Below are 27750 nucleotides of genomic sequence, written 5' to 3'. Positions count from 1 at the left end.
TGGGCACAATCCCACCGTTGCTGGACCAGACAGGACTGGCAAAAAGTACCGGTTTTGTCTCACTAGGGGTGATGGTCAGATTCGCGTTTATCGTCGAAGGAATGAGCGTTACACCGAGGCCTGTACTCTGGAGCGGAGTCGATTTGGAGGTGGGGGGTCTGTCATGGTCTGGGGCGGTGTGTCACAGCATCATCGGACTGAGCTTGTTGACATTGCAGGCAATCCCAACGCTGTGCGTTACAGGGAAGACATCCTCCTCCCTCATGTGGTACCCTTCCTGCAGGCACATCCTGACATGACCCTCCAGCATGACAATGCCACCAGCCATACTGCTCGTTCTGTACTGCTCGTTCAGTGTTCTGCCATGGCCAGCGAAGAGCCCGGATCTCAATCCCATTGAGCACGTCCGGGACCTGTTGGATTGGAGGGTGAGGGCTAGGGCCATTCTCCCCAGAAATGTCCCGGGAACTTGCAGGTGCCTTGGTGGAAGAGTGTGGTAACATCTCACAGCAAGAACGGGCAAATCTGGTGCAGTCAATGAGGAGGAGATGCACTGCAGTACTTAATGCAGCTGGTGGCCACATCAGATACTGCCCGTTACTTTTGACCCCCACTTTGTTCAGGGAAACAGTATTCCATTTCTGTTAGTCACATGTCTGTGGAAATTGTTCAGTTTGTCTCAGTTGTTGAATCTTGTTATGTTCATACAAATATTTACACATGTTAAGTTTGCTGAAAATAAACGCAGTTGGCAGTGAGAGGACGTTTATTTTCACATTTGTGACTGCACTGGGCCTTTAAATATACAAGTCAGTTAAGACAAAATTCTTATTTACAATGATGGCCTACCCCAGCCAAACATGCACTGCCCAATTGGACTCCCAATCACTGCCAGATGTGATACAGCCTGGATTTGAACCAGGGACTGTAGTGCCTTAGACCACTGTGCCACTCAGGAACCCTGAAGGTCACTGTCTTCTGTTACAGAACAAAGTAGAGGAGAACAATCAGAGATTCAGCCCAGCAGCAGATGGTAAGTGTCTATCTTTTAGAGTGTGGTCGGTTACAGTTTACTTGAAGTGATAGTTCTCTTTTTTTGACGTTTTAGCTTATTTTCCACTTACCTAGGGTGTTGTGGAATCATCAAAACCATTTTAAAGTTTGTTAGCAGGTTATTTATCAACTTCCAGAATCTCCTGGCTAACAGTTTTTATGAAATATTGTATCAGTTAGAGGTGCATTGAAAGTATTATAACTGGCTTAGTCTCTCTTGACAAGGTGTGACATGAAATGTGACAAATGCTAATATGGGGAGATTAACTTGCATTGGATTTTGGACACAAATGTCCAGATAAACAAAACCAAAGCATGGATTGCTGTCTTACCTTGTCCATAAACTGTTCACAGGGTAAGGAAACTACGTCATTTTGTAATTTGAGTGAACTATCCCTTTAACTATTCTGAAACTCATACTCCGACATTCCCGTTTTACTGAGTGACTAAGAGCTTAGCAACCACCTGACATGTAACCGGTGGCATTGTGTGGCTTAACAGCTCTGCGTCCTCGCTCACACGTCCGCAACTGGGATTGATCTTATGTCTTCTGTATCCCAAACACGTGACCGCCCTCTTGTATCACATCCATGACGCTGGTGGGGGTATTTCAAGCTGAGGTGTGAGCTTTATCAACTCAACGTGGTTACACTCGCTCCTCTCAGTCCACAGCAACCCCAGCCTTTGAGCTGAGTGCAACTGCAGATCCGGTTCACGACACCACTTTAACCGACGGCATGCTACTTGCTTAACAGCTTTGCTTCCTCATTCACAAGTCCACTGCTGAGAGGGATTGATCTTGCGTCCTCTGTCTCGCAAATACACGTGACCGTCCTCTTGAAACACCTTAGTCAGCTTAGCCACGAAAAGCAATTAAATGGCACAGGTGGTGGTATTTCAAGCTGAAGAGTGAGCTTTACCAACTCAACTCGGTTACAGACAACCCATGACAATGTGAATGTGATTGGTCGAGAACCCGTAGTGCAGAGCGTTTACACATTGTACGCACATGTTCATTTTCCACTCCTGAGTGTCTCTAGCCAACTCCAACACATTTTCCCCATGGTTTTGAATGCGTTAACTAATGCAAATGCTAATGCTAACCCCAATGCTAATGATAACCCTAACATAAATGCTAATGCTAACCCTAATACTAATGCTAATGTGATAATTGCATTTATTATCGTGAGCATCATATCAGTGTCTACATGTGAAAACATATTTTTTTACATTCTGTAATTTAAAAGATGACAACAACCAGAAAATCGTAGTATGCATGAAACATGCAATATTCAGACCATATAACATGAAAAGAGTGCTACACTGTAGAATTCAAATACAAAGTGACTCATTTCGAACCCAGGTTTACTACTGCCCTCCTTGCTTGATTAACTGGTGTTTTCACAGAAGCCACACACCTCCCCTTCGGTCGACCAGCGGTTCTTTTCCAAACGACGTACAGCCTCCTCCTCCACAGTGATTTCATCAGTGGATACAGCCAGGAGCTCTCCATGCCCCTATGGACGTCATTCACAGTGCCCAAACAAGTAGGCTATTCATCACATGGAACACAACAAATGTAACTGACCTCAAGTCATTTAATGACTCGATCCATATGATTTGAGAGTTTGTCCTCAGACCTGTCATGTTTGTTTAGTTGATTAGTGGTTTCCGAATGTTGTTTTTTTACTTGTGACCCACATTCTTGTTACCCATAGAATAGACACACAAAAAAAATGTTATAGCCCCAGGGCTATACATTTTTTTTTGCACCAGTATGTCTGGAGTCACCATTTTGGAAACATTGCATTAGGTCATATCTTTCCAAAGCTCTTTTGAAATGTATCTGTTTACTTGAATGGTTGCAGTGAGTAGCATGCATGAAAACAATTAGTAGTCCTGTTAGGAGATCGTAAATGTAATTTTGGTCTTTGACTCAACTGGTTAATTGCATTTTGTATAAGAATGAGCCTGGTTTTGATTTATTGGGGGGAGAGAGCCTGGATAGGGACTTGCGTAACACTAACCTAACAGAACCCTATACAGATTTAGAAACGATACAGCACACAAATCAACTAATGGCCCCAATCACATACAGAAACACTGTATTGGGTGTTTGTAAACAATGGGTGTTTGCAATTTCTATCTCATTTTACGATGGGATTTCACAATGTGTTACCAATGACAACATGTTCCCTTCCAGGAAGAAGTCACACCCCTCCCTGAGCCTGAGCCAGTGAGTGAGTGTGTGAGAGCAGACCTGCGGGTTCCTCCTGAACACAGCCAGGCCTGCACCACCTACAGCCAGGATACAGACGTCTCCTATGGCTTCCTCTATCCACCAGGTGAGTTGCACACTAGTCCACCCTGGGTCATGTTCATTAAGGCACACTGAAGCAAAACGTTTTGCAATGCATAATAAAAACAAACGTATGTTATTGGACAAGTTCAGACAGTATCTCCTGTTTCACTCAGTTTGGTACCTAATGAAGATGACCCTGGTCTTGGTGGTGTGCAGGCTTTTTTCCAGGCCTAAATGGGAGGTAAATTAAAGTATATATTTACATGTTTTATGCTAGAGCTGGCCCTGTCTCCTGAATCAAAATATGATGCATCACTGATCACAAACACCGTTCCCATGTACCCTGCATTCAAAAGTGAGTATTCATTTATTTATATTTACATATTACATTTTTATTTGTATATTTCCAACCCATTTGAAAATGCTGGTTCGAATGCTTTATAAATCTGCCACTGTGTTTTGTTAAGCAGGTTGTTGTTATCGGTTCTCTAAGGAGATCCTTGTTTCTCAATATTAGTTTTTCTCTGGTAGATGCTTCCCTCCAAAGCTATTACAGTTACCAATCACATAGTTTATAGTACATGTGGCCCTCTGTGAGTGTTGTGCTGTATCTTTGCATGGACTGGCCATGCTAATGTGTGGAGGGAGAGGTAGGAGGGGGAGTGAGGAGGGAGGCTAGTCTGATGACCTCAGGTCTGGGAGAGAAGGGACAGGCTGACACCCATTGTCCTCTCACTGGAGAGAGACGTCCAGTACCCACCCACGCACTCACTCACTCACACACGCACTCACGCACACACACGGGCTTGCACACGCACACACACACACACACACACACACACACACACACACACACAAAGAGAGAGCCTCAGTGAAGCCTGGTGTGGTGAATGATTGTAGAGATGGATGTGAAGAGCAGTTCCCTTGTCTGGGTACTTTTAGAGCAGGGCATCACTTCTTCTTGAAGGAATGTGCATCCAAAATAAACCAGACTTTGGCTTTTGAAATGCTTACAAGGTGCCCTGCTATAATTTAAATGGTGTGAGACCACATTAATAACATGTATTCACAAAACGCTATACTCAGATGCAGTCTAGAGAGTATTTTTCAAGGCTGGCTATAAGAATTCATTTCAGTTCATGAGTCCTTATAACGTCCCAAATGCATTCATGCAACAGGTGTTTTACAGACAATGTTAGAAAGCATTTGTTTTGGTTATTTGTTTTGCTGTACCAAAACAAAACCACATTTGCTTGTACCTTTTTCTCTTTTCCCTTCAACTCTGCAGAAATATGGAGCTACCTCCAGGGGACTCTTCTCAAGCGCTACGCAGAGGAGAATAACGGCATCAATGTGGTCACCGGTCCCATCTTTGACAACAACTATGATGGCCTCCGGGACACCACCGTGAAGATCAAAGAGTAAGAGCTCAGAACAATAGCCTTTGCTGGCCGAGAGCGCTTAGCACCTCTGAACGTAATTTGCGAACCGAGTGCATACCGATTTTACATGTTGAATCCCATGAAAAATGTCGGCAGTCAAACATCTACAGTAGATTCACTTTACTGCAGTGAGCTAAATCAGGGTCACACAGAGTGATTCTTTGAAACAAAAGTATACACCTCACACACATGGCTATGGGCTCTATACCATGTCAGATATAGAGTTGAAATGTATTCAATTTTGAGTTTACATCCCAAAATTACACTTTATTAACAGTACCCGTCAAACGTTTGGACACACCTACTCATTCAAGGGTTTTTCTTTATTTTTACCATTTCTACATTTTAGAAATAGTAACTATAAAATAACAAATATAGAATCATGTAGTGTTAAAATTCTTCAAAGTATTTGGGGTGGCAGGTTGCCTAGTGGTTAGAGCATTGGACCAGTAACCGAAAGGTTGCTAGATCGAGTCCCTGAGCTGACATGGTAAAAATCTGTCATTCTACCCCTGAACAAGGTAATCAGCCCACTTTTCCTAGGCTGTCATTGTAAATAAGAATTTGTTCTTAACTGACTTGCCTGGTTAAATAACTAAAAATATTTAATAAAGTCACCCTTTCCCTTGATGACAGCTTTGCACACTCTTGGCATTCTCTCAACCAAACCATCTCAATTGGGTTGAGGTCAGGTGATTGTGGTGGCCAGGTCATCTGATGTCAGCCCTCCATCACTCTCCTTCTTGGTCAAATGGCCCTTACACAGCCTTGAGGTGTGTTGGGTCATTTTCCTGTTGAAAAACAAATGATAGTCCCACTAAGTGAAAACCAGATGGGATGGTGTATCGCTGCAGAATGCTATGGTAGCCATGCTGGTTAAGTGTGCCTTGAATTCTAAATAAATAACTGACAGTGTCACCAGCAAAGCACCCCCACACCGTCACAACTCCTCCTCCATGCTTCATGGTGGGAACCACACATGCGGAGATCATCCGTTCATCTACTCTGCATCTCACAAAGACATGGCGGTTGGAACTAAAAATCTCAAATTTTGACTCATCAGACCAAAGCACAGATTTCCACTGGTCCAATGTCAATTGCTCGTGTTTCTTGGCCTAAGCAAGTCTCTTCTTCTTCTTCTTGGTGTGTTTTAGCGTTTGCTGTCATTACTGTAATATCACGGGAAAATGTTTTTTTTTATTTCCTGAATATAACGCTTCAGATATTTTATTATCTTATCAATTAGTCTTCTGTTAATGTATTGTTACCTCATCAGGCTAATTTCTGAACATCGCAAACCCTTGGATATTTGCACGAACCCTAGCATCAAATCATGAATCAGCGATATACAAATTGGCTTTATTTATTTCCTAACTAACTAATCAATCCCAAAATTACATAAACACACACACAATTAGTTATACAATGGGTACTAACATGACACATGGAAAAGTCCCTAGTGGACGAAACTGATATGACGGCTTGGTAGACAAAGGAAAAGGGTGGGGACAGCTCAAGAGCGGGAAACTCAGAGTGGACCCACTGTATTACAGTTCATAACTACACTCATGTAAATGCTAATACTTGGAACATGAACAGCCGCTCATTAGAAAATAAATATCAATTTACATATTTGCGAGTGTATGCCTTTGTTGTCCCTTTCTGTGATCGCCGGTCCGTCTGCTAGATAATAGTTCATCAGAGAGTCTCTGGTTGCGTTCCCCAGAAGTCCCAAGATCTTTCGTGGTTGTAGGTTGTTAGAGAGGATACGTCAGAATACCATTCGGAAATGTTCTTAAATCGGATGCATTTATCAGACTAAAGTATTTAAACAGCTGCAGCCTGAATAATCTATCTTTAGTTTGTAGATTTCTTTACCATTTCAGCGTGGGGATGATCTCCATGTTCTCCGGTATTGTGCTTTTGTAGAGTTGTAGTTTAAACCACTTCACACACCAGCATCACCCGGCGTTTTGGTCTAAAGTAGTAGCCATTTCAACGTGGGGACCCTGTTATCTTGACTAAATGTACATTTTGTCACAAGCCATTGTATTCTGGAGTAGAAAAGGGGGCGTTCCATGATGCTGATGTAAATGTCTGTGCTCACGGTGTGTGGTCACTGACTAGTTATAACTTTATATTAGAAGTTTATATTCATTTAGAAGGCTAACATCATCTTCTCACAAATAGTTTCTTATTTTATCATATATTCAGAAGCAAACCCCAAAATTGAGAAGTGTACAATCGTGGCCAAACATTTTGAGAATGACACAAATATACATTTTCACAAAGTCTGATGCCTCAGTTTGTATGATGTGTTACATCCGTGGTTAGAAGGAGACCAAGGTGCAGCGTGGTAAGCGTACAATATACTTTTATTTTAAATGAAAAAACAACAAAATATACATCGAACGTAAAGCTATATGCAGTGCAGAAAGCAACTCCACACAAACAAGATCCCACAAACTCAGGTGGAAAACAGGTTGCCTAAGTATGATTCCCAATCAGAGACAACGATAGACAGCTAGCTGCCTCTGATTGGGAACCATACCCGGCCAACAAAGAAATAGAAAACAACTAGAATGCCCACCCAAATCACACCCTGACCTAACCAAATAGAGAAATAAACTAAAATCTCTCTAAGGTGAGGGCGTGACAGTATTCCCCCCCCCCAAAAAAAAACCTGACTCTATGAGCGAGGATCCGGGTGGGCATCTAGCCACGGTGGCGGCTCCGGTTCGGGGCGTAGACCCCGCTCCGCTTGCTGATCGCTCCGCTTCCGTGGAACCGGACCGTGGATCGCTGCCGGAGGAACTGGACCGTGGATCGTCGCAGGAGGAACCGGACTGTGGATCGTCGCCGGGGGCTCCGGACCGTGGATCGTCGCCGGAGGCTCCGGACCATAGATCGTTGCCGGGGACTCCGGACCGTAGATCATCGCTGGGGACTCCGGACAGTGGATCATTGCCGGAGGAACCGGACCGTGGATCGTCGCCGAGGACTCCGAACCGTGGACCGCCTCAAGAGGTTCCGGACTGTGGACCGTCTCAAGAGGTTCTGGACTTTTGACCATCGTTGGAGGTTCCGGACTGTGAAACGTCGCCGGAAACTCTGGACTGGGAACTGTCGCCAGAAGCTCTGGACTGGGAAATGTCGCCGGAAGCTCTGGACTGTGGAGGCGTACTGGAGGCCTGATGGGTGGGACCCGTACAGGTGGCACCGGGCTGATGACACGCACCTCAGGGCAAGTGTGGGGTGCTGGCACAGGACGCACTGGGCTGTGAAGGCGCACTGGAGACACGGTGCGTAGAACCGCATAACATGGTGCCTGAATGGCGATACACACCCCAGGGCGAGTGCACGGAGGAGACACAGGTCGCACCGGACTGGTGAGGCACATCGGAGGCCAGATGCGTGACACCGGTGCACATAACACCGAACTTGTGTCACGCTCCTCAGCACGCCCGCTCTGCAGCGCTCTCAACGCCAGCACCTCTCTCCGGAATCTTGCGTTGAGCTCCTCACTCGACTTCCTGACTGGCTCTGGTTCAACCCTCGGCTCCGTCGACCACTCCGTGTGCCCCCCAAATTTTTTTTGGGGGGGCTGCCTCTCGTTCTTGCGTCGTGTCCAAGATTCCTGATCTCTTCACCGTTCCTCTCTTTCTGCTTCCGCCTGCTTCCATGGCAGGGTCTTGTCCCCTGCCATTACCTCCTCTCAGGTCCATGATGTCCTCCACTCCAGGGCACGCTGCTTGGTCACTTGGTGGTGGGATCTTCTGTTACGTCCGTCGTCGGAATGAGACCAAAGCGCAGCGTGGAAAGTGAACATCTTTCTTTAGGTGGAAAACAGGCTGCCCAAGTATGATTTCCAGTCAGAGACAACGATAGACAGCTGCCTCTGATTGGGAACCATACCTGGCCAACAAAGAAATAGAAAACTAGAATGCCCACCCAAATCACACCCTGACCTAACCAAATAGAGAAATAAACAGGCTCTCTTAGGTCAGGGCGTGACATGATGGCAATTTGCATATAATCCAGAATGTTATGAAGAGTGATCAGATGAATTGCAATTAATTGCAAAGTCCCTCTTTGCCATGCAAATGAACTGAATCCCCCAAAAAACATTTCCACTGCATTTCAGCCCTGCCATAAAAGGACCAGCTGACATCATGTCAGTGATTCTGTCGTTAACACAGGTGTTAGTGTTGACGAGGACAAGGCTGGAGATCACTCTGTCATGCTGATTGAGTTCCAGTAACAGACTGGAAGCTTCAAAAGGAGGGTGGTGCTTGGAATTATTGTTCTTCCTCTGTCATCCATGGTTACCTGCAAGGATACACATGCCGTCATCATTGCTTTGTACAAAAAGGGCTTCACAGGCAAGGATATTGCTGCCAGTAAGATTGCACCTAAATCAACCATTTATCGGCTCATCAAGAACTTCAAGGAAAGCGGTTCAATTGTTGTGAAGAAGGCTTCAGGGCACCCAAGAAAGTCCAGTAAGCGCCAGGACCGTCTCCTAAAGTTGATTCAGCAGCGGGATCAGAGCTTGCTCAGGAATGGCAGCAGGCAGGTGTGTGTGCATCTGCACACACAGTGAGGCGAAGACTTTTGGAGGATGCCTGGTGTCAAGAAGGGCAGCAAAGAAGCCACTTCTCTCCAGGAAAAACATCAAGGACAGACTGATATTCTGCAAAAGGTATAGGGATTGGACTGCTGAGGACTGGGGTAAAGTCATTATCTCTGATGAATCCCCTTTCCGATTGTTTGGAGCATCCGGAAAAAAGCTTGTCCTACAATGTGATTTTCTGGAGAAAAAAAAATCTCATTTTGTCTGTCATAGTTGAAGTGTACCTATGATAAAAATTACAGGCCTCTCTCATCTTTTTAAGTGGGAGAACTTGCACAATTGGTGGCTGACTAAATACTTTTTTGCCCCACTGTATGCTTTTCCTGCTGAGACGGCCGCAGTGCTTGCGGAAGTGTCCGTAGGGCAAGAGAAGTTCATCTCAACCACAGTATTGCATGACTTCAAGGAGAAGGGAAGTTGCTCATTCACAGAGACTGCTGGCTCAAAATCATGAAAAGAATGGTCAATCAGGTTTGCTATTTGAATGTGTTGAGCTATCGTAATATCCACTTGGATTGGATTCTGCACCAAGAGGTTTCGAGGTCTTTTTCCCAAGGGGTGCTTTCGACAGACACCCCTCGTGGATGACTGCATTGCAGTGGAGAAGATACTGTGACCTGTGACCATGGTTGGTTTTCCATCAAGTCAGCTCCTAGTAGCAGGGTTCAAATTTGAGGATGGTCACATACAAGCGAACAAGCAATACGTCCTAGAAGTGTAGCTTCAGCATGATTCTCAATGTGAGAGGCGAGGTAGTCTGAGTGAAACCTCGAAGTGTAGTGTCGCATCGTTCCGCTTTTAACCCACGTTTAGTTGGCTTCAAAGCCATTTTGAGATCATTGAACAATGTTTGAGAGATGAGCGATATTGTCGTGTCCGAATCAATTAGCACATGACAAGTTAAGCAGTCCTCCAGGACTGTTTCCACGTATGGCCGTTTAGAGTGGCTATTAGTGGACATATTCCCCACAAAGTGGAGTGGTCATCTGCAACGACATGATTTGCCATTTTAGTTCAAGGTGAAAGGAGATCGACTTTTCGGATTTTGAGTGGGCTTGGCTTTAGCGAAGCTTTAGACCTTTTTCTTTGCAGCCTTTGTATCGGAGTCTATAGACAAAGCCTGTGGGCTTGTTTCTTGAGCGAGCAGGCCCTGGATAGGGTCTCATGTGAGAGTGGGAGAAATTCGATTTTTAACGTCCTTGCTAAGGGTGTTAATTCCTGCGGACCTGGTGTCCAGCAATTCCCCGTCTAGTCCTTGTGACTTATCTTTCACCCTTTTCTCCAAATTTTCTCGCTTTAGTTCATCACGTAGCGGAACTTCTAGAGGACATTGGTCTATGTTTTGATTGTCCTTTAACTCTTTGTTACCTTTGTGCTCTGACACTTTGTGTGGGTTGGGTGCAGTTACGTACCGAAAAGGTTGATTGTAGTGGTAGTCATTTCGATGGAGACGTACTGTACAGTTATTTTGACCGAGGTGGTTATTGGAGTCGTGGTTTCATGGTAGAAACCGTTGTTGTGCGTCATTTCTCAACACTCCAATACCTGATAATTTACCCTCTAACTGGATTTAGTGCTCCTGGTCAGGGCTCTTAGCGTTGCGTTTGTTTGAATGGTAACAGCTCTTCCATTCCTGTTTCAGTGAGTAGGCCAAAGTAAGCTGAATGAAGCCTATGATAGTAAGCTTGTGGGTGTTCATTCCGAGCTTATTTGACAGTGTTAGCCAGTGAGCTATTGTGTTTGTGAGTCGCAGAACCACTGAATTCTAATTTCAAAGCTGTGGCAAGTTTAGCGTAGTCATCTAGCATTTGTTGCTGTTGTAGACTAATGAACTTCGTCACGTGTCTCTATTCAACGTTCGCTTCGACTGGTAAAGCCTGTTATAACCCGTAGCATTCGGGTAGCCATCCAATGCGTCCTCTATGTCAGCTAGGAATTTCTCTGTGTCGTTTGGCTGACCTGGAACGAGGTGGGAAAATTTTGGACGAGTTTGTCAAGGCATTCCGCGCCAAGTGGGCAAAGAGGGTTGGCTTCATCCTGTGGGGATGAAAAAAGAGGAGAAGCCAAGCTTTGGCTTTGTTGGCAAAGATGCGCCATATTACTCAGTGCCGAAATTCCAAGAGGAGAAGACTGGGGGACACATGAGGGAGGTAAAGTCTGAAACCTTCTATGGTCTTCACTCCTTTGAGTACTGGGCTCCGGTTGCTTGGTTGGGTAGTCAAGCTGTAGTGTGTGACCATTCTGGAATTCCTCCAGATGGTACCTAAGGGTGATATTCTGCTTCATTGCAGATTTTGGACACGTGAGTGTAGCACTTGTTCCCTTCGGTCTCATACTTATCTGTCATTGTTTGCACATAGAGGTCTTGAGTAAGTAGCGAGAGATTCAGTGATGAGATTTCCCCCAATTCCTTAGAAATCAATATTTCCATCTTCATCATCTGAGTTCTCTCATCATTCATTTGGTCAGCGACTTTAATGAGTTATGCTGATTTGTCATCCAACTTAGTCATTGTGTTCATTAACTAATTGTCTTTGGTCTGCAGCATTTGGAGTAGAACATTGTTACTTTGAGTACCGTTCAACAAAACGGTACTGTTTGTAGATAACTCGTCAGATTAATCTAGTTTTGGCTTGGACATCGTCCTATTTAGTTTTGGCTAAATCGAGTTGTTCCTGTAGAAGACGATTTTGTTCCTGTAGAAGACGATTTTGCTGAAGAGTTTGCTCGATCATCATCATACGTTTTTGCAATTGCATTTAATTGTTCAGTTTTCAACCGCAGTTCTATAGCTAGCATAATATTTTGTCTACCATTTCCTGCTCGTGCTTCAGCTGTGCACTGCAGTATTGGACCGATGCCAATCTCGGATGGCAAAACATCAGGGCTAAACTGGAGAGACCCTTTACAAGGCCTGCGCCCGATGGTTGATTTTGGAGAGCATTTGTCGCGATTTCTACTGTTTTTCCTCTAATGGCGTAGTTAAGGTTGGTACCGCTGATGTCAGAAATCAATCCTTTTATGGGTGAGGGTTCATATAGTATTGTGAGAATCGCAATACAGATAATATTGGCACCTAAGTATCTTGATAATATCATGTTGTGAGGACACTGGCAATTCCCAGCCTTAGTGACAGGTCAAGATGTTGCCCTTTCACTCAGGTTTGTAAGATGCCTCAAAGGGGATCTTGTTTTGTGTTATTGTATTTTTATGTTCATATGGTTATGGCTGTTCCAATGGAGTAATCTGGATTCATTTGTTTGTTTTTTAAATAATTTTTATTTAACCTTTATATAACTAGGCAAGTCAATTAACAACAAATTCTTATTTACAATGACAGCGTACCCCGGCCAAATCCTAATCCGGACGATGCGGAGCAAATTGTGCACCGCCCTATGGGACTCCCAATCACAGCCAGTTGTGATACAGCCTGGAATCAAACCAGGGTCTGTAGCGACACTGAGATGCAGTGCCTCAGACCACTGTGCCACTCAGGAGCCCGAAATACATAATTAATCAAGGGTCTCCAACAGGTCGATTGCGAGCTACCAGTAGCTTGCAGACCTATGAGTAGCCACCAAACAATCATAAAAGTACCGTAATTTCTAGACTATTAAGTGCACCTGAATTTAAGCCGCACCCACTGAATTATTTAAAAAACATGTATTTTGTACATAAATAAGCCGCACATGTCTATAAGCCGCAGGTGCATACCGGTACATTGAAACAAATGAACTTTACACAGCCTTTAAACAAAACACGGCTTGTAACATAAATAAATAGGCTTTTAAACGAAACACGGCTTGTAACAAAAATAAATAGGCTTTTAAACGAAACACGGCTTGTAACAAAAATAAATAGGCTTTAACGAAACACGGCTTGTAACAACAACAAAAAAATAGCAGTAAACAGTAGCCTACCAAGAAAGTCATTGGTCACTATCTTCCTCCTCCTGTGCACTGATTGAAGTCATCTCCTTCGGTGTCGGCGTTGAATAGCCTCAGAATTGCTTCATCCGATGTTGGATCGTTTTCATTGTCGCCTCGTCACTTTCATCCGGAGGCAAATTCCCCGCTGAGCTCATGCTGCCCTCTTCAACATGCAGCAGTCCAGCCTTTCGAAACCCGTTGATGATAGTGGATTTTTTGACAATGCTCCACGCTGTCAGGACCCACTGGCAGACTTGACCATAAGTTGCTCTTCGCATGCGGCCCGTTTTAGTGAATGATTTCTCCCTACTTGTCATCCAAGCCTCCCACTGAACACGGAGCGCCACCTTAAATGCACGATTTACACTGATGTCGAGTGGCTGCAAATACTTTGGGCCATCTGCTTTTCTTCCCTCTGAAAGCTTTTGTTGTCTTTTTGCACTGAGTCAGTTCCTCACGCTGCTGTTTCCAACGTCTTATCATCGACTCACTAAGGCCAAGCTCCCGTGCAGCAGCTCTATTTCTTTTTCCAACAGCCAGATCGATCGCCTTCAACTTGAAAGCTGCATCATATGCATTTCTCTGTGTCTTTGCCATGATGAGGGTGACAAAATGACTACCGTAATCAGAATGATGGGAAGTTTGAGCGCGCTCGATTTACGTCACATTATGTGACGGTGCTTAGTTTTTTGGCGGCATGAATCTTGTGAAAGCGGGAAAAATCCATAAATTAGCCGCGTCATTGTATAAATCGCGAGGTTCAAAGCGTGGGAATAAAGTAGCGGTTTATAGTCCGGAAATTACGGCAATGCATATTTGAACAAGCCTTCATCTGGCTCCCTAAATTGCAAATTTTTACTACTGAGCTCCAGACATCAATTATCTGCAGATTGTCTGAAGATGGTAATTCCTTAGTTAATTAACAATATAGTGAGGAGAGAGCCTCATTCTGGTTCACGCAAATTGTAACTGGAATGCTGTTTATTTACTACTGTTTTTTTTATCGCTTTGGTGCAATTTTCACAAGTATGTGGTACATTTGTTACAACTCTTAGTACAAAACTAAAAATTATAATTAAGAAGGCAGTTGTTTCAAAACTCTGAACAGTACAAGTATAACACAAAATCATACAGTCACCTTTTCACCAAATTTGATCATTGTTTCATCTAGAAATACATTTTAAGATGGCAATACATGTTCTTATAAAGTAATTACTTGTCACAATTCAAAGCTCACATTACTTTTGATACATTGTACTATTACAGAGGACACAGGTATAAATACACAGGGGATAATGGGGAAGATGGGCGACACCTGGAGGGGGGTGGAGACAATCACAAAGACAGGTGAAACAGACCAGGGTGTGACATTTTACATGTAAACTGGTTTGTCTACCACAGATTTTGAAAATGTCTATAAAGTAGAAACATAAAAGTATAATGTATAATGATATTTTGATTCAAAAATACAAATCAAGATCAGAAATGTACTGTATGTAACAAATCAAATGATCTGAAAGTTTATTGTTCGGGTACACAGATTAGCAGATGCTACAGCAGGTGCAGCAAAATGCTTGTGTTTGTAGCTCCTAAAGTGGAGTAATACAATATCAATACAATACCAATACGAAATAATCCAATAAGTTCAAAACAAGAAAGAAATGCATCCACTATACATTAAACATCCACAGTGCCTTCAGAAAGTATTCATACCCCTTGACTTAATCCACATTTTCTTGTGTTACAGCCTGAATTCAAATGGATTAAATAGATTTTTTGTTCATCCATCTACACACAATATTTCATAATGGCAAAGTGAAAACATGTTTTTAGAAATGTTTGCAAATTTATTGAAAATGGAATACAGAAATATCTTATTTGCAAAACTATTCACACCCCTGAGTCCATACTTTGTAGAAGCAACTTTGGGCGGCGATTACAGCTTTGAGTCATCTTGGATATGTCTGTATCAGCTTTGCACATCAGGATTTCTTCCCTGTAGATTTTCTCAAGCTCTGTTAACTTAGATGGGGAGTGGCTGTGAACAACAATCTTCAAGTCTTTCCAAAGATTTTCAATGGGATTCAAGTCTTCACACTGCTTTACTAAAATTGCATTGGCCTATACAGTACTGTAATACCATAATATATGCCATTTATATAGCACACACTTATATCCAAAGTGACAACAGTCCATACATTTTGGTATGTGACCACAGTGGGAATCAAACACAAAACTCTAGTTGCTTGACCCATGCTCTTATGAACTGAACCACATACAGGACCACTACAATACAGAAGTACAATACAATACTGTAAAATACAATACACGATTACAATACAGGTGGAAGGCCATGGATGAGGCATGCAATGATTTCAATCCAGACCTACAGTATGTCAGGCTTGGATTCGCCAGGTTTTTCCGCAGCTGCATGAACAATGAGGATATTTACTGTGATTTCGATGACAACTTATGGCCAAATACTCCAGACAGGCTTGATGCAAACTAGTGCTGCTAAATATTACGTTTTTTTTCTTTCATTTCTTTCAATTCATTACATTGTGAAAGATGTCTTCAATGATCACACCTTTGATCACACATGGGATAGAAATTATGGACCTTTGATGATCAGTACATTTTTATGGATAGTGCAAGTATACTGCCTAATGTGAAAACAGTGTAATGTACTGTAGTTTACAGTACTGTAGCATACTGCATTTAAAGGACCATTTTGGAACATGTATCTTACATATTTTTCTATTGGATTAACTTTGTTAAAATTACTAAATTGCAAAGATATCGTTATGTTTTTGTGATTAAACCAATGTACTCATTATATTTCACAGTAAACATTTTTGGATCAATGGCTGTGTGGTGAAAGATGTCTAGAAACAAAATTAATGCACAATAAAAAAAAAAGTGTTGGATGTAAAACTGGCTGTGTTACAAGTGTTACCAATTTGGAGTTTTGTTCTAAGGTTTAGAAAATTTACCACATATTTGTGAAAATGGTAGCAATGATCAGGTTCCTCTGATCATGTTTGTTTTTGTGTCTGCAATAGTGCGTCTTTCTGTGTAAAAGAAAAGGGTAATAACTAGTCATTCGCACAACTCAGTGCATTTAATCGAAATGTGTCTCCCGTTGAATCAGAGAGTTGCAAAGGGCTGCCTAAATGAACACTTCAGCAGTTCTTGTTGCGGGTTATTTGCTTTGTTCATGAACGGCAGATTTTTCCACCTTGCTGACTCAGGGAATTGAACCAGCAACCTTTTGGTTACCCAATGCTCTTAACAACTAGGCTACATGCCACCCTTCCATGTGTGTGTGTGTGTGTGTGTGCGTGTGTGTGTGTGTGTGCTTGCCTGTATCTTCATTAACGTGACTACTTATGACTGTGGCCCACATATGACCCCCAGATACGCCGCAGTCTCGGCTCCAGTCCCTACACACTACTATGTAGTGATCACCAGCTGTCAGGATGTCAACCAGACGGCCGGGGTGTGTGACGGCCCCCTCAATGTCTTCTCCTTCCTCCTACCCCACCGCTCAGACAACGACGAGAGCTGCAAGGTAATTCTCTCACCACATGGGGGCACTATGTCTATGGCTGTCTCTCTGCTTGAAGAAGCCTACTCAAGAAATGGCTATGGCTTTCCAGATCGCCCAACACTGCTATTTGTAAGGTTAATTTTGTTGTTGTGATGTTGTGATTTTTTAACCATTTCTGAACCTGTGACCAGAAACAAACTAAATAGGGGCAATACTAGAATAAGTGATCTATTGATTCTGTCTCTTCGCAACAAAATCTACAAACTTGAGATTGTTGTATGCCCCATATATATTGCATTCTGTTGGTGGCAAGAATTTGATAGAATCATTTAAATAGAAAAACTCATTGTTGAGTCAAGTGTATTTTTTTGTACCAGTTCATAAACCATGTGCCATGGAATTGGTACATTAAAAATCTCCGCCCATTTACTTTGCAAGCTGTATGGCGCAGCTGTCAACATTTCTGTCCTCGGGTGAAACTGGTATATTTTTCTATTTATGCCAGTTCCTTTCAGCCAATTTGTATCTTTAATATATGGCAGGCAAACAAGTTCCCTTCCTTCTGCCTTTTCCACTTGTGGTAGTGCTGCAATCAGTTGGTTGTAAGTTTGGATTGAGCAGAAATTCCCATATATTTTCAATAACTGCATATGTGACATAACTCCTCCATTTCTATTCATTATATCATTAATAAATATAATTTTTAAACATTTCTTCCATAAAGAATGTTTTTTTATTAATCAATATATTTGAGTTTAACCATAGCATTTGTGGTAATATTTGTTCTTTCATTTCTGGAGGATAAAACTGAAATTGTAACCAGCTTTGTATGGCTTGTTTAAGATGGGGCGATACTTTATAAAAAAAAATAATTTTCAATTAGTCGGAAATTAGAAGTTATAATCTATATACATGAATGCGTGACCAGTCCTTTTTTATGTCCATTACATGCAAGACATATTTCATGGAGTCTTCATTATATCATGTTATATTCCGACAGTAAAAGGAACAAGGAACGTAGATTCTAACGGCCGCTAATGACTGTCAGTAAAAATGTGTCTTAGGCAAGAACTTATATCCTGTTGTATCATACAATGGCTGTGCCAGAGGCAACTGCAAGCCAACACCGGGCACTCTCTTATGGGAAGGCATACTCAAGTTCAAACTCACAATGGATTCCGACACAGCAACGGCACGACAGCCAAGAACACATGCAGTACTGACAATTCGGAGTGAGTAAACCTGTAAAACCAACCCTCTCTCCACCCTACACATGATGTTTTTTATTCCAGAGTCATTGCTCTATCACAGCTGTTTTACACCTAGGTCTATATCATTAGGATCAAGAATATAAAATATAGCATAAATAGCTTATATAGAAATATATAATATACCTTTCTCTCGCTTAGAGAAGTGCTTCCATAAGCCAATTATTGTATTAGTTATACCGTTAACTTTAATCACTATATCCCAGTGTTAACCAGCCCACACACACACTAGAGACAACAACCCTGTTGACAATACCTAATCCATCCATTTGCCAGTGTGTATCGGAAGAATAATCATCCTTTATATTTTTTATACTTACTGTAATTGATGGATTATGTACTGAACTTACTGTAATTGCTCGTCTGAGGCTACATGACCATGACCACTTATCGGTCTGTAACTTTTACTGAACGTACTGTAATTAATCGTCTGAGGCTACATGACCATGACCACTCATCCCACGATGTCAGTGGTGCTGCATTGTGCCCTTCTCCCTGAGTGTGCTGCGCAATCCGAAGCGTCTTTCACTCGCATTGCTCTCCATCACGTGAACGGGTCTTTCTCACAGGCTACAAGTGAAGACAGACACATCTGGGACGCAACTGCGCACGTCCTTATCCAATTCCAAGGTGCATATTGAAGATATTGGAAGAACTGTCCACATTTACCAACAAGATGAGTAGGCCTAACGAACAGCAAAAGCACTAGCCTATGTCAATCTACTATGCCCCCTAGTACAAAAGTCAACCTATTCTGTGTGAGAAATGAATGTTCCAAACATAGTCTGGGACAGTTGTGGAATGTGATAGATCCCAAATTAATAGAACCACTAGCATCAAAAAACTTTTTTATGCAATGTGGCTGAAGCAACAGATCAGAAAGTGTAGCGTAAAATGTTGGTAAACTATTAGGCTATTTTTTTCACATTATAAGCGCAGCAATGTGCACATGGTAGTAGGCTGTAAGCGTGAATGTTCCATTAGCAGAAAACACCATTATCAAAAGTGACTGCAAATGAAAATATGCATGTAATGCTTTAATTATAAAGGTTTTTATGGTGAAATGTATCTTCTCCAAACTTGAAACTCACGTACTGCTTATATATGCCAGTTAGGCTCTACACCCCTTGTAAAGCGGATTCATGTGCTTAATTTTAAGAAGTTATTTGGCCACTTTAGTTGTGCTACTAATCTTATTACATCATATAGGCCTATGGGCTGGGCTACATGAGGTGTAGACTACCACTATGATAGGAAAAAAGTTTTCAAAAAAGGCCATTGCATCATTCACAAGTGATAATATATCATTCACAAGTGATAGGCTAATATTGTCACCAATCACTCTATTCTTGATTTAATCCTGTCTTTACATATACTAAATAATATATGTGTGACATTTGTATTGATTTAGAATGGACCATTATCTTGCACCTGTATCAAAACAGGGGCAGCGGCAAATCTTTTATTTAAAATATGCACTTAAATAGTAAAAAGGATGCTTTTCCCTGTGGTTTATTTTCATGGCAATCAGGTAGGCTATACTCCTGTTGTAAATAGAAGTAATATGCTTAATATTAGGAAAGTTGAGAAATAAATAGAGTAGGCCTAGCCTATAGAATGCTGATGAGATCCTCCTCTTTTATTTTGCGGCCATCACTCTGTTTTCTCCCGCAATTGTATAGCCTATAGAAAAGTTGCACAACATGAGCTCATGGGCTCCCATGAAGTGTTTGATTAAATTTTCGAACACATTTGCATTGATGTCAGAGTGATTACAGGGACAATAGAGTGCTGAGTACCAGACAGTTAGCAAGTTTAGTAGGCTACTAATGACCAGCAGCAGCATCAGAGTTTGGAGAAGGCTAAATACCATGACTAAATGGTCATGTGGAATTTGACTGCCTTCATGACTCGTGACCCGCCGGTGTGGTGATAATACCGTCACTGCAACAGCCCTACTTGTGACAGTCATATAGTGGGTTTCCTATGAGTGCAGCTGTTTTTTTCCGTAATTTCCCCTCTATCAATATTGATGACCTTGTAACGCTGTGTGTAGTCTTTTGAAATGCTTTCTATAAATAATACAGAGATTGAATGAGCCAGCTGATAATGCCCAAATTACATATGATTTATATGTAACACACATACAAAATATGTTCACCTCGTCTTGTGGTGGTCCTGCAGAGCTCAGAGGACGAGTCGCAGTGGGTGGAGGAGCTGCTGAAGCTGCACACAGCGCGGCTCAGAGACGTGGAGATCCTCACAGGGCTGGACATGTACCGCTCCACCACCCTGAACTACACCCAGACCCTCTCCCTCAAGACCTACCTGCACACCTTCGAGAGTGACACCTAAAACAGACACACACAAACTCACTCTCACTGTATCTCTGTATCGTTTTCTCTTTCTTCTCAAATTTCATACTGTGTTTCACTTCCACTCTTTGTCTCTCCCCTCTTTGTCCCACTGGGCACAGATGTAAATTCAACGTCTATTACACGTTGGTTCAATGTAATTTCATTGAAATGACGTGAAAAACAACTTTGATTCAAACCGTGTGTGCTCAGTGGGGTCTCTCTCTTTCTCTTTCTCTCTCCCCAGTACATGTCTGATCCTTAGGTGTATATTTTTTATAGTATTTGTCATATTTATTATGTAGAGGATAATAATGCTGCCACTTCGTCACACTAATCCAGAGAGCTCTTGTGTTCGAAATAGGAGTGGAGTTAGACTTTTGTTGTGTATGGTTTGAGAGAAAGTGTTGTGTTGTGAATTAAGTGTTTGTTTGGGGAAGTGGAGGAATGGGTTGGATTAGGTTAATGGAAGCTTTCGGTTGCAGGAAGATGATGTCATATCCAGTGGTGGAAAAAGTACCCAATTGTCATACTTGAGTAAAAGTAAAGTTATCTTTAATAGAAAATTGAAAGTCCCCTAGTGAAATACTACTTGAGTAAAAGTCTAAAAGTATTTGGTTTTAAATAATTGTTAAAATATACTTAAATATCAAAAGTAAAAGTATAAATAATTTCAAATTCTTTATATTAAGCAAACCAGATGGCACCATTTTCTTGGGGTACACCAACACTCAGACATCATTTACAAATGAAGCATGTATGATTAGTGAGTACGCCAGATCAGAGGCAGTAGGGAGGACCAGGGACGTTCTCTTGATAAGTGCGTGAATTTGACCATTTTCCTGTCCTGCTAAGTATTCAAAATGCAACCAGTACTTTTGGGTGTCAGGGAAAATATATGGAGTAAAAAAGTACATTATTTTCTTTAGGATTGTAGTGAAGAAAGAGTAAAAGTTGTCAAAAATATTAATAGTGAATTAAAGCACAGGTACCCCAAAAAACGACTTAAGTAGTAATTTGAAGTATTTTTACTTAAGTACTTTACACCACTGGTCATATCTATTAATACTGCAGAGTGATGATCTACTATAGCCTGACGTGTCTTTGTAATTGGTGTGAAGACTTTATTGCCACCTCCTACACTTACATAAGGTTTACATAAGGATGACATAGCAAATGTTAAAAACAGTCGAGACACCAATGACAATTTTCTGTAATACTTTATTGGTGACATAAAGTGTTGTTCAGGTTAGCTAACAGGCTAGTGGTGTGCATTGGTATTATGGGTGTTAAAAGTGCTCTTATAACTGTGTTATAACGTAACTTTAGCAACTGGTATATGATGTTTATGACAGTGGAGTCAAGTGCAGTGTTTGGCTGTTTGGCTTTGAGCGTACTGTACTAAATCTACTACTGATAACGGCCCTGCTTGCAGAACACTTGACTCATTGAATGTCCTACAGATTCAGCACAATTAACAAACATTTTCATGTCACTTAATACAACCTCCATTGATGGCCTCAGATGTTATGTTGATGGTATCTGGTTATGTTTTTACCTTCTAAATGGTGTATTATTAACATGTGGCAGGGTTCTGATCAGAATAAATTCTTAAAATGTTGCAGATGAGCATTTGAGTCATTTTTGTTTCAATAACCATGAAATTAAAATAACTGGTTATACAGTAGGAAGCCTGGCACGCCAAAAATAGTTCAGAACTTATGTTATGCATAGAGACATTTGAGAGCACCATCTAGTCAATATTTGAACCCTGGGGGTGTGGTATATGGCTAATATACCACACCCCCTCGTGCTTTATTGCTATTATAAACTGGTTACCAATGTAATTAGTATTCAGGGCTGTTTATAATTGGCTGTTTATCCATGAGAAATGATTGTGCAAGCTACCCACTAAAATCTGGGTGGTTGTTATTTCAGATTTCGATGACTGGCTTTGCAAAGTCCAGATAATGTACGAAGCGCCGTTCCCTCCTTCAGTGGAAGTGTTGATTTCCTTCAAAGAGCCGTTAGGCTTTGTATTTGGTGCCAGTAAATCGTGGTAGTCCTGGTTCATAAATTAATTTGTGGATGATATCGACACTAGTTCGCCGGATGTCAAAGTGTGGCCCTTTTTATTGTATAAAGCACTCAGGCCCGTCCGATAATGTCTGGGTTGTCTTCCACAAAATGCTACAAACAGTCAGGGAGTCAGGGCCGCGGTCACCCCCCTCTTCAAAGGGGGAGACACTCTAGACCCAAACTGTTACAGACCTATATTCATCCTGCCCTGCCTTTCTAAAGTCTTCGAAAGCCAAATGACCAAACAGATCACAGACCATTTCGAATCCCATCGTACCTTCTTCGCTATGCAATCTGGTTTCCGAGCTGGTCATGGTCCTAAACAATATCATAACCGCCATCGATAAAATATAGTACTGTGCAGCCGTCTTCATTGAACTGGCCAAGGTTTTTGACTCTGTCAATCACCGTATTCTTATCGGCAGACTCAACAGCCTTGGTTGTCAAATCGGAGGGCCTGTTGTCTGGACCTCTAGCATTCTCTATGGGGCTGCCACAGGGTTCAATTCTCGGGCCGACTTTCTTCTCTGTGTACATCAATGATGTCGATCTTGCTGTTGGTGATTCTCTGATCCACCTCTACGCAGACGATACCATTCTGTATACTTCTGGCCCCTCTTTGGACACTGTGTTAATTAACCTTCAGACGAGCTTCAATGCCATACAACACTCCTTCCATGGCCTCCAACTGCTCTTAAATGCTAGTAAAACCAAATGCATGCTCTTCAACCGATCGCTGCCCGCACCTGCCTGCCCGACTAGCATCACTACTCTGGACGGTTCTGACTTTCTGAAAACTATACATACCTAGGTGTCTGGCTAGACTGTAAACTCCTTCCAGACTCATGTTAAGCATCTCCAATCCAAAGTTAAATCTAGAATCAGCTTCCTATTTCGCAAACAAAGCATCCTTCACTCATGCTGTCAAACATACCCATCGTAAAACTCACTATCCTACCGATCCTTGACTTCGGCGATGTCATTTACAAAGTAGCCTCCAACACTCTACTCAGCAAATTGGATGCGGTCTATCACAGTGTCATCTGTTTTGTCACCAAAGCCCCATATACTACCCTCCACTGCAACCTGTATGCTCTCGTTGGCTGGTCCTCACTACATATTCGTAGCCAAACCCAATGGCTCCAGGTCACCTATAAGTCTTGGCTAGGTAAAGCTCCCCCTTATCTCAGCTCACTGTTCACCATAGCAACACCCACCCGTAGCACGCGCTCCAGCAAGTATATTTCACTGGTCATCCCCAAAGCCAACACCCCCTTTGGCTGCCTTTCCTTCCAGTTCTCTGCTGCCTATGACTAGAACGAATTGCAAAAATCACTGAAGTTGGAGACATATCTCCCTTACTAACTTTAAGCATCAGCTGTCAGAGCAGCTTACTGATCGCTGCAGCTGTACACAGCTGTTAGTTGAGAATTATCTGTTAACTGAATGATTCGAAAATTCCGCCCTGAAACATTTGACCAGGATCTTACAAATTCTGGTTTTCAGACTAAGAGTAATATAATTAAATTGGGTTATGTACCCTGAGAACATAATTTTCTTATCAACAGCCCATCTGTAAATATCCCATCCAACCAACAACCTCATCCCCATATTTATTTTTGTATTTCTGCTCTTTTGCACACCAGTATTTCTACTTGCACATCCTCATCTGCACAAATATAATTCCAGTGTAAATTGCTCAATTGTAATTACCCCCGCCACTATTGGCCTATTTATTGCCTTACCTCCTTACTTCCTTTGCACACACTGTATACAGATTTTTCTATTGTGTTATTGACTGTACGTTTGTTTATCCCATGTGTAACTCTGTATTGTTGTATTTGTCGAACTGCTTTGCTTTATCTTGGCCAGGTCGCAGTTGTAAATGAGAACTTGTTCTCAACTGGCCTACCTGGTTAAATAAAGTATATACAGTGCGGCAAAAAAGTATTTAGTCAGCCACCAATTGTGCAAGTTCTCCCACTTAAAAAGATGAGAGAGGCCTGTAATTTTAATCATAGGTACACTTCAACTATGACAGACAAAATGAGGGAAAAAAATCCAGAAAATCACATTGTAGGATTTTTTACTTTGCTGGAATTGTGATACAGTGAATTATAAGTGAAATAATCTGTCTGTAAACAATTGTTGGAACAAGTCCTAACCGACTTGCCAAAACAATAGTTTGTTTAACAAGAAATTTGTGGAGTGGTTGAAAAACGAGTTTTAATGACTCTAACCTAAGTGTATGTAAACTCCCGAATTCAACTGTAAGTCTTACAATACATTATGACTGCATCATGATAAATATCTCCTGCAGGCTTTAAGTTTAGTGTTACCCATATCTCATTATACGCCATTTCCATTCGTGAAACATTCAAAAGAAGCTGGATGTTGGATGCACTTACGACAATCGTTTTCCTTCTCTGCAACTCCTTGCTTATCTCCATACTGTACTTGAGAGCTGTCCAGTTCACAGCCTACACAGGGTACTGCTACACACACATTATCAGAGGAATCACCACAACAGTGAACTCTGGAAGGCCGTGAGAGAGAGGAAGTAACTTATTGTCAGAAGAGAGGACCTCATGTTTCTGCCCTGGTAAAATGCAAGATATCAATTGACAGCTTTGGGAACCTGTCCAGATCTCACCTGATATGAATTATAGTTTTAATGATGTTTTGAAGCTACATTGTTTGTTTACAAACATTGGCGCAAAACAAGCTCATATGTTGGGTTATGATGGGGTACAACAGTTGAACTCAGTGCATGAGGCATTTATAATGTAAGTTACATTCTTTCAGAATCAATAGGTACATATCCTTCATTAATACTTAAAAAAAAGTACATGTAGCAACTACCGATTGTCCATATAACAGCATGACTATATAAGATCTGAGAAAGATAATAATACAACGATGGGTATTAAAGTATAAGAGCCTATAAATAGTTCATAACCACTGACTTTTGAACTTAAAGAAAACTTTGAGTCTCTGAATGTTAGATAAGTGTAAAGACTGAATGAACTTTTTTATTTCAAAGCATAATGGAAACAGTAGCCTAATCCAGTAGTGATAACAAAACCCGATATATTACATATTCTCTTTGTCTTTTTCAGTTCACTGTGTCTGAGTGCTATTTTTTCTTAGTGGTATTTCTTAAATTAAAACTCACTCCCTCCTCCACTATCTCCTTATCCGATTATATCCCTGGTACACTGTCTGCTTATATCCCTGACTCCCTGACTGTTGATTATATCTCTGACTTCCTGACTGTTGATTATATCCCTGACTCCCTGACTGTTTGATTATATCCCTGACTCCCTGACTGTTGATTATATCCCTGACTTCCTGACTGTTTGATTATATCCCTGACTCCCTGACTGTTTGATTATATCCCTGACTCCCTGGCTGTTTGATTATATCCCTGACTCCCTGACTGTTTGATTATATCCCTGACTCCCTGACTGTTGATTATATCCCTGACTCCCTGACTGTTTGATTATATCCCTGACTCCCTGACTGTTGATTATATCCCTGACTTCCTGACTGTTTGATTATATCCCTGACTTCCTGACTCCCTGACTGTTGATTATATCCCTGACTCCCTGACTGTTGATTATATCCCTGACTTCCTGACTCCCTGACTGTTTGACTATATCCCTGACTCCCTGACTGTTTGATTATATCTCTGACTTCCTGACTACCTGACTGTTTGACTATATCCCTGTCTCCCTGACTCCCTGACTATATCCCTGACTCCCTGACTGTTTGATTATATCCCTGACTCCCTGACTGTCTGACTATATCCCTGACTCCCTGACTGTTTGATTATATCCCTGACTTCCTGACTACCTGACTGTTTGACTATATCCCTGTCTCCCTGACTCCCTGACTGTTTGATTATATCCCTGACTCCCTGACTGTCTGACTATATCCCTGACTCCCTGACTGTTTGATTATATCCCTGACTCCCTGACTGTCTAACTATATCCCTGACTCCCTGACTGTTTGATTATATCCCTGACTCCCTGACTGTCTGACTATATCCCTGACTGTTTGATTATATCCCTGACTTCCTGTCTCCCTGACTGTTTGATTATATCCCTGACTCCCTGACTGTTGATTATATCCCTGACTTCCTGACTCCCTGACTGTTTGACTATATCCCTGACTCCCTGACTGTTTGATTATATCCCTGACTCCCTGACTGTCTGACTATATCCCTGACTCCCTGACTGTCTGACTATATCCCTGACTGTTTGATTATATCCCTGACTTCCTGACTCCCTGACTGTTTGACTATATCCCTGACTCCCTGACTGTTTGATTATATCCCTGACTCCCTGACTGTCTGACTATATCCCTGACTCCCTGACTGTCTGACTATATCCCTGACTGTTTGATTATATCCCTGACTTCCTGACTCCCTGACTGTTTGACTATATCCCTGACTCCCTGACTGTTTGATTATATCCCTGACTCCCTGACTGTCTGACTATATCCCTGACTCCCTGACTGTCTGACTATATCCCTGACTCCCTGACTGTTTGATTATATCCCTGACTTCCTGTCTCCCTAACTTCCTGTCTCCCTGACTGTTTGATTATATCCCTGACTCCCTGACTGTCTGACTATATCCCTGACTGTTTGATTATATCCCTGACTTCCTGTCTCCCTGACTGTTTGATTATATCCCTGACTCCCTGACTGTTGATTATATCCATGACTTCCTGACTCCCTGACTGTTTGACTATATCCCTGACTCCCTGACTATATCCCTGACTCCCTGACTGTTTGATTATATCCCTGACTCCCTGACTGTCTGACTATATCCCTGACTCCCTGACTGTTTGATTATATCCCTGACTTCCTGACTACCTGACTGTTTGACTATATCCCTGTCTCCCTGACTCCCTGACTGTTTGATTATATCCCTGACTCCCTGACTGTCTGACTATATCCCTGACTCCCTGACTGTTTGATTATATCCCTGACTCCCTGACTGTCTAACTATATCCCTGACTCCCTGACTGTTTGATTATATCCCTGACTCCCTGACTGTCTGACTATATCCCTGACTGTTTGATTATATCCCTGACTTCCTGTCTCCCTGACTGTTTGATTATATCCCTGACTC

The 27750-nt window shown here is 42.0% G+C and overlaps 1 protein-coding gene across 3 annotated transcripts in view; it reads left to right on the top strand.

Annotated features, from left to right (window-relative positions):
* The window catches only part of LOC110488321 (ectonucleotide pyrophosphatase/phosphodiesterase family member 2), a 33611-nt gene extending 11453 nt beyond the window's left edge, over positions 1–22158 (top strand). Inside the window, exons 19-26 of one of the 3 annotated variants that reach the window (XM_036970677.1) lie at positions 988–1033; positions 1352–1408; positions 2461–2600; positions 3257–3398; positions 3633–3710; positions 4644–4776; positions 16777–16930; positions 20362–22158. In XM_036970677.1, the coding sequence (XP_036826572.1) occupies positions 988–1033; positions 1352–1408; positions 2461–2600; positions 3257–3398; positions 3633–3710; positions 4644–4776; positions 16777–16930; positions 20362–20532 (921 nt within the window). In that variant the 3' untranslated portion in view covers positions 20533–22158. The remainder of the gene's footprint in view (positions 1–987; positions 1034–1351; positions 1409–2460; positions 2601–3256; positions 3399–3632; positions 3711–4643; positions 4777–16776; positions 16931–20361) is intronic. The other 2 variants (XM_036970676.1, XM_036970678.1) reach the window with 2 other exon arrangements.
* The last annotated feature ends 5592 nt before the right edge of the window (positions 22159–27750 follow it).

This window comes from Oncorhynchus mykiss, chromosome 32, assembly GCF_013265735.2.
Source record: "Oncorhynchus mykiss isolate Arlee chromosome 32, USDA_OmykA_1.1, whole genome shotgun sequence".
NCBI classification, from domain to species: domain Eukaryota; kingdom Metazoa; phylum Chordata; class Actinopteri; order Salmoniformes; family Salmonidae; genus Oncorhynchus; species Oncorhynchus mykiss.
This window is presented reverse-complemented; position numbering and strand designations above follow the sequence as displayed.